The sequence below is a fragment of the Acanthaster planci genome, linkage group LG11 (assembly GCF_054643075.1).
Source record: "Acanthaster planci isolate LZ-2023a linkage group LG11, COTS_SCS, whole genome shotgun sequence".
Taxonomy (NCBI): Eukaryota; Metazoa; Echinodermata; class Asteroidea; order Valvatida; family Acanthasteridae; genus Acanthaster; species Acanthaster planci.
Window position 1 is genome coordinate 1,920,562 of NC_141787.1, and position 8,057 is coordinate 1,928,618.

The 8,057-nt window shown below is 45.0% G+C and overlaps 1 protein-coding gene across 1 annotated transcript in view; it reads right to left on the reverse strand.

The window, feature by feature from the left end:
- Positions 1-3,361: 3,361 nt before the first annotated feature.
- The window catches only part of LOC110975729 (paired mesoderm homeobox protein 2-like), a 13,900-nt gene continuing 9,204 nt past the window's right edge, over positions 3,362-8,057 (reverse strand). Inside the window, 1 exon segment of the mRNA XM_087143348.1 lies at positions 3,362-5,339. Coding sequence (XP_086999474.1) covers positions 4,941-5,339 — 399 coding nt within the window. The 3' untranslated portion in view covers positions 3,362-4,940.

The following is an 8,057-nucleotide window of genomic DNA, read 5'->3' on the forward strand; positions in this document are numbered from 1 at the left end:
TTATCAACCTTATCCACCATTATAAACTGTATGATTCAAAACTACTGGCTTTTACAAATTGAACAATTAATTTTCACATAAAAGTCACAACTGTACTGAATTAATTTACCCCCGTCGGAAGACTATGCAGCAAGTGTTCATTTAGTAACTTTGCTGTTGACAACAAAGATTACATGTATTTGAAGGAGCGAGAATTTCCTTCAAGTTTGAATTCCCTTCTAGTCCTCTGCAGCACTTCCAACCATGCAAGCAACCCAACATCGACCTCGACTCTACCTTTTGTTTGTCTAGAATTTTTCAGTGGGATGTGACTGTACCTGCTAGTTGGCATCAAGTGATAGGAACGCCTGTACCCCACTTCGTTTACTCACCCACTCAATCCACCCAGTCCACCCGCCCAATCCAACTCCTCCCTTCTCTTACTTAACACGTTTGGTACCTTCAAGTCTTGAAATCACCCATAGTCCCAGTGACACGCTGCTGTACTTCCAATCAGTTCAACAATCACCTGGGTATTCATCAGTTTCAATACGTTCCATTCATTATACATGTACATGTACTCTAAAATGCACACAGCTACTCAAAGCTTACCTCGTCTCTGTCCGTGCGCCAGACTCGCAAATAATTGCATGTACGCCGAAGATGCACCTCCGAAAACGTCGAGCCCGCTTGGCCAATAATTGCTTCGACCCTTATTGACCCTGGGGCAACTCTGGAGCTCGCTCGATCCGGCATCGCCCCGTGTAGCTCACGACAGCGGCTTGGCTTGGCCTGCCTGCTCGCCCGTTGGGAGTTTTGTCCGGACTTGCGACGACGAGGAGGAGGAAAAATGCCAGTCCAAGCAACTGCGGCGATAGCCCGGAAAATTGTGCTGACAAGAACGATCCATAAATACATCGAGCTTGGTATTATGAAAATTGATTGATGTATTATTGAGGGTCGTTTTATGAAGTCGATGATCTTTCCAAACTGACCCTTCCCGGCGCTTGGAAACACGCATAAAAATGTTTACGCCAGATATGGGGATGTATTGAGTCATTCTGAAGCACGCTGGTTGAAAATACAAATTAGGTGTCAATTGGTCACGGTAAACATCTTTCTTTTTGCGGTTTGTCTCAAAACACCTTTTATAGTCTTCATCCACTGGCAAATGCGGGGTCCAACGGGGGCCACCTCCCTTAAAAGGTGGCAATTTCTGGTAAAATGTAATGAGAGGAAGGCGAGTTTAGTAAAACTATTAAATTTCCCTTCCCACAGTGCCAAAAAGCCTCGAATGTACTTCCATCTCTCAGAAAGTCCAGGAAGAAGTTGAAGAAATTCCTAAACTTTTGCCCCCTTCCCGAAAGATCCCCCTTCAATCCCCTCCCCATTGGTCTGCCCGTGCACTTCACTCGCCCTTACCGCCCTTACACCACAGAGCGCTGGGATCAGGTGATTTCTTCGGGCTGCATGATCCAAAGTAACCTACGAACAACAATTCCTTTGCTGAAAAACCGTGAGATTGTTTTCAAGGGTAGCCAACGGAATCGACCCTGGCCATGGCACGGATTGCAAGCCTGAGCCTGCGTGTCGGCCTAGGCTGGGTTCGAACTGGTATCGCAGACGAGGAAGGGCCCAAGAAGGTGTACCTTTTACCCAGCTAGGCTCATGCCATGAAGCAAGGTACCATTGCTCAGCTGGACAAGACTGTGTGTTGCACATTATCTGCGAACTCGCAAACTTCAAGACTCGAAAGACAAAAGTGGTTCAAACATTTTGGCCAATCACTCGAGAATAAAAATGGCCCGAAATGTGCCCCACGACCCCTGCAGTGTCCAATTTTATAAACAGACAGTAACATTTTACAGTTAGTCGACGCGACATGTCATTATTCTAAATGGAGGAATCTCTTTGTATGTGTCTACCAATGTGTAGCGATAGACGACAGTGTATCAGTCTTTGTGTTGATCGTAAATGCAATACCAGTGGTTGGGTTTTGAAACATATACAACTTGGCCCGAAGCCATGTCCTCAAAAACAAAAACAAAAAGGGAAGAGAAAAAGAAAAAATCTGACCTTAACCGTTTGGGGGGAAAAAGAATGAAAGGAAGTGTCTAGTTTTGTGGATAAAATATTTACGGCCGGCAATCCTAGCGAAGCCGGAGGGCTAAATAATTCTTAGGAGCGCCGCTTGGAAATACGGCTTTTCCCTAGTGGGAAATGACATAGTACCGGCGGGCGAACTTGGGCAGCGCGACGAGTGACAAAGGCCGGGTGAAACTTGCCACTCGGCCGGTGACGCGCTGACGTGGAAGCTCGTCTGCGGAACGGTTGCGGTGTGTGTGAGTGTGGTGTGTATATGTACAGATGTTCAATTTCTGTTGTGTTGGTGTGGAAGGAGCATTGTTGAGGGTGATGTTAGAAACAGAACTTAGGCGTATGTGATTCATGAAGTAACCCAACCGACTTGCAAATGTCCTCCAGAGTCGATACCCTTTTGTCATTGGGTTCGTAATTTGGTGCTGATTCTGTTGGGGGAGGGTGAAAGGCGTGCCGTGGCCGCTTTTGTGTTGTTTTGGATGAAGAAAAAAGGTTAATTGAAGACAATGGGAAATTTTCGAAACCTTCAGCAGAGGGAGTACGGATCTGGGTGTTGATAGTGACGTGAGACAAATTGATGGGGGAGCATTAAATTTCTACCAGAGTGGGAGACTCTTGCTAGTCTTTTCCAAAATGTACACAACTCAGATTCAAGACGCGAGTGAGAATTTTTTTGTCAGTCATTATTTTGTATTTGTCCCCAGACAGTCCGATGCCTCTATTCTACGAAACGGCAAACCCCGCCGCTCGTCACTGCATCTCAGTCGTGAATGTTTCAAATTTACACCTCGTCAAAAAATATTCCAGCTCAGGCCTCATAGTATTTCCGCAGTATCACCTTACAGTTCGAGACAAACTTGCCCAGGGCAGTTACAAATGAATGAAATAAAATAAGTAGAAAATGATAAATGAATTTTAAAAAAGGAATCAATAAACCTGTTTTTCGAACACATCAGTTTTAAGTGGCAATTGAAAAAATTGACTTGGAGAACTTTCCTCTTTGCACACATTTTTCTCAGCAACTACAATAATTAAGCCTTTTCATATTTTTATAGATGCAAAAAGCTTTGTGTAACCACTTAATATCAAACAGCTTACTTTTTACAGAATGTTTCATAAATTAAATAGAAAAACGTCAGTTCTCAACACAAATACGAAATTCCTTATTAGCATGGATATTTACAACTTGTTTTTCAGAAAAAAGGTACGAACCCTAAATTAAGTCGCACACTTCGCTTCTGCAGTAGTATACATGCCTAAAAAACAATATTAAAGTGGGCTGTTCTATAAGCGATTTTAACCAGTGTTTTCGAACCTTACATGCATGGGGTAACTGTAAGTTTTGTGCAGCTTAAAAGTTGGGGTGAAACGTTCATGTCGAGCTTCCCTCAAGAACTCAGGATGGCCATAAAAGGTTACTTTTCCAGATATAGTAAATCCCAGATTTCAGGATTGTTCCCGCTTAATCTCGCGCACAGGAAAATTACGATTGTAAAGTCTTTTAACAGAGCATTAAAAATCCTACTTAGATTAGAAACTAAGAGCAAAAACGATTTGATGGGATTTAATGAACAAAGCCAGAAAACCTGAGGAAATGATCAAAATCGCACCCCTGTACACATTTTCAATGGACCTTGCCGCCAAGGCCGTTTGTGCGCATGCGTGCATGATTATGAATTTATTAGTGAAAACCTCTAGTTTGATCCGTATTTATACCAGGCGGTGCTGACAGGAACTGTAGAGGGCGTGCTTGGGTAACAGTAACGGCGCCCTCTGCCGCTTCAGCATGCCTTTGAACATTCCCAGGACTAGGAGGCCGTTTTTCTGTTGGAATTAGTGCATGTCCGAATTCCTTGGCTGCGGCATGAAATTACCCAGCTGCATCCATAAACTCGTGCGTAATTTCAGGCCACAGCTAAGTTATTTGGACACTTCATTATACATCTACTTTCTGTCTTCTGGACTTACTCGTTCCCGTAAGTTCTATTGGTAAACACACATTTTGGCTGATGCAACCTTGTTCCAAAGATTATTAACCATGCAATTCCAGACGGTCCAAAAGTGATGTCCATGGCATTGCACCGTTCAGCTGGCTGCAGCTAGGAGTGTGCACGTGTCTACGGGAAGTAGTTGCAGCCGCTTGACAGTGGCTTCCGTAGGCGCAGATGTTATTTTTTAGCCTCAGCCGTAACTTTTGGACGCTGCCGAATGGTCACTTTGTACACAGAGGCCTGTCCACGTTTAAGTAAAATTGTGCAAGGTAGTAAAGTAGGCCTATCTAATATACAATAACTGTTAAGTAACAAGACGAGTGAACGTACATCTTCATTTGAAAAGAAAACTGTCACTGCTGAAATTGTATCCATAGTATCTGTCAATCAAAATGTCTTCGGCCACGTCTGCGTCTGGGATAACAGGAAAACCCTTTTTATAAAATTCAGGTTCCCCTTATAGTGTAGAAGTTTCCTCAAAATGTCCATAAACAATGCCATGACATCAAGCACCCGGTTCAAGTGGCGTCAAGGGCTACTTTTTTTGGGGGGGGGGTTCAGTCTCATGCTGACATCCGCGAGTAGTCGACAGAGTTCCCGATCTCACCGAGCCATCAATTCTAGACACTCCCTCTGTGCGAAATTTGTAGGGTTTCTTCTTGTCTGTGTACTTCTTGTCTCACCTTTATGAACTCATCTCAGGAACGAAAATGATGCCTCATTCTCAGATGAAACTGTGCACTCTATATTTTCCAGAGCTCAAGTTTCAACGGTGCACAACTGTATATAGTCGCTGCTCGTTCGCATACAGTTACAAAAATGTCCAAACATTTCAGTAGAAATCATACGAATTACTCCAAAAAACAGTGTTCACATGAGGGGTATTTGATGCATACTGTATTCCCTCGCTCGCAGCCTGAGGTTGGCCAGGCTTGGTCCGATCCCCAGCCCCACGCTGACTCCGGCGGGGTTTTCGGCGTTGACCATGCAGGGGTTCATGAGCGTGGTGGGCACGCCAACACCGCTCGGCCCGCCTACACCGCCGGCGTGCCCGGGCGGCATGCTGACCGTGCCCGCCAGCCGGCTGTAGGTGGTGGGATTCCAGGAGGCGAAGTCGGCCGGGTTGGTGACGGGGCAGGGCCGGGCGGCCACCGGCTGCTCCACACTGACGCCGTTGACGTTGCCAGCGTTACGGCGGGCTGAGGCCTTGGCCGCCTGGTGGCTGCGCTCGTTGCGCCGGAACTTTGCCCGGCGGTTTTGGAACCACACCTGAAGTAAAAAGAAAGAAAAACCGATCTACTAGATCGAAAAGGAGGGAAAGGTCTCTTTCTGCCCTTACATGTCTTTAGGATTCAACATTCTTTGGACAAATTTCACGAATTGGACACATTGGACATTGACGAAGTAGACAGGTATACTTCAAAAAATCTTTATCGAATTACCAGCTGCATTTCTCGCTAATCAAATACCTTTGAAGTGTTGTCTAATTCTACCCGAAGTGCCCTACAATTGAGATCATTTCATACCAATTGTTCGTTGAAATAACATATCCAAATTTGTAACCAACTGTTTGTTTTACGTATTGCTCCAAAATGTTAAATTATGGATATTGCAATTTAAAGAAAGATCGGTTCAAATTTTACATCCTAAATTGGGTTGCACATAAACGAAATGATCTTAAAATAAGAATAGTTTTCGCTGTACGATTTGTGCTTTATCCACGTTAGAATTTAAAGCATTTTCCCAGGTATGGAAAAAGGCATGGTCACAGCTGTGGGTTTGTCAAAGACACGCCACTTCTATATAAGAGACGTACTTCTGCCTGACATGCCCAGATGTTTTTCAACAGTGCACCGATACATTATACAACGCTTAAAAACGCCTTTCCATATGCGCGTCAACACTTGCACCAAGCGTTGCGTATCCGTCAGAATCTCTCCCAGGGCGATTTTGACGGCCGAACGCAACGCACACGTGTGTAATGTTAATGGGTCGATTTTTGGGTCCGTGAAGGTGAAACACATGAATGCATCGTGTACGCAACGTACCAAAATGTCCATGGAAAGGCGCCTTGATCCAGCATCGTCAAACACAAAAATACTAGAGTGCATGACACTGAAGCGGCCGGTGTGTGTCGGTTTGTTTCTGAAATGTCACATTGATAATACAGGCTTTGATGAATGCCACCAGACTAGGAAATGTCCGAACCCATTTGCCCTATAGGCGCATGTGTTAAAATCTCAATTTTACATGTACTGATAATTTTCCCTGTCAGTATGATTAAATGCTTGCCCTTGTGCGACTCTGTGTCCTGTCGAGGCTACACGTGTGCCTGGCCGTGTTCGAATGACTCCGACTGGCTGCGGTTAGCGACTAGGAGCGACACACGCGTGTATGGGAGGTGGCGGCAGCCGCAAGCCAATGGCGGTCACAGACCCGCGTTATTTCCAGTTACAGGGCTACATTTGGACACGACCTGTGTTGACCAGGCTGTCAGCCTCAGACTAACCTTGGCATGTGACGACTGTACCTGTGATCACTACTGCCTCTGATTTCAGAAACAACCTTAAAGCTTGTGTATTGGGCACCCTTTTTGAAATTCTACGGTTCTCATTTCCAACTGACCCTATTTTTGGCTCCCGACCTAAAAAAAAAAGAGCCTTATTTCTCTACCGACCCTGCTGAGAGGACCTTGCCTATACACAAAAGCATGTTGTGATGACCCGTACAGAAACGGCACTAAAAATGTACTTGTGCGATTCGATTTCGCCCAAGGATCAATATAGCGACAGTCGAAATCCACGGTGCGGCATCACTACCAGACGGCGAGATACTGAACCGCACCCACTGTAGTACAAGTACGTGTACGGGGCGGCTAGGGCTATGCATAGCGCATAGGAAAAACCGAAACACCGTGCATGCACCATGTAGGCCTACATGTAGACACACTGCACACACGAACACCGTACGGTGTCTAGACACGGACTCCAACGAGGTATTGTGTTGTGTACCAATCACAGTATTTCTCTCTACTCAGCTAGAAACAAAGACACACATAGTACTCAATATGAAAACAAGTGACAAGTGTACATAGTGCATTTTGCCAGGTTTATTCCGTCATAAATGGCAGCAGCATGGATTTTTTTTGGGGGGGGGTTCGACCGACCGCCCCTTCCTCAGTTGACAAAAAGATACGAAAACCATAGAATATGAAACGGATGTCCATATTGCGAACACAATGCCTTGACCAGCCCAAAAGCGATAACACGCTTGATTTCAGGTGTACAGAAAACAGGCAGATCACTCGAAAATTTGATAAACAAGCAAAGTAACAAAGCCAGTCAACAAGAAAGCTCAGCCAATCCAAATGACCTATTCACCTCTCTTCTGACCTAGATGCCTCCAGAGAATCTTTCCACTGGTCAGAATCCATCGTGAGAATGAGATTGTGGCCCAATAAATTAACCAGAAATAAATATAAAACCGCAAAACAATAAGACTCAGAAATAAAACGCACTTGTTTTTCCTCTTTTCGACTGTCCCATACACAGAGTTTAGTCTTGAAAAAAGTCAACCGCCCCCACGGGAGCGCCAATAACTCATAAACAAGGGCCGCAAATACGAGCGAGAAACCAGGCCGCGTGGCCAACGCCGGTCCCGGCAGAGCATTAAAAACTGTACCTTGACCTAGATATAGAGATTAGTTTTTGTCGTGGTGCGCAATCCGACATGACGGATGGGCGTAATTAGGGTGAGCTACGCGGGCAAGATGTCTGGGTCTTAATAAAGGCCGGCTTGTATTTGTCATTGTCCGTTTAGATGATCATTAAATTTTCCCTGCTTTCAGTGCGCCCAAATCGGGATATCTTTACTTTTTATTTGCATCAAATTTGAGCTGTTCTTCAAAGTTAACAATGTTTGTCACCACCCTGTCAGTGAGTAGTTGTGATATTGGTGGCTATAGACCCGACTTTGTAGAACGGCAGA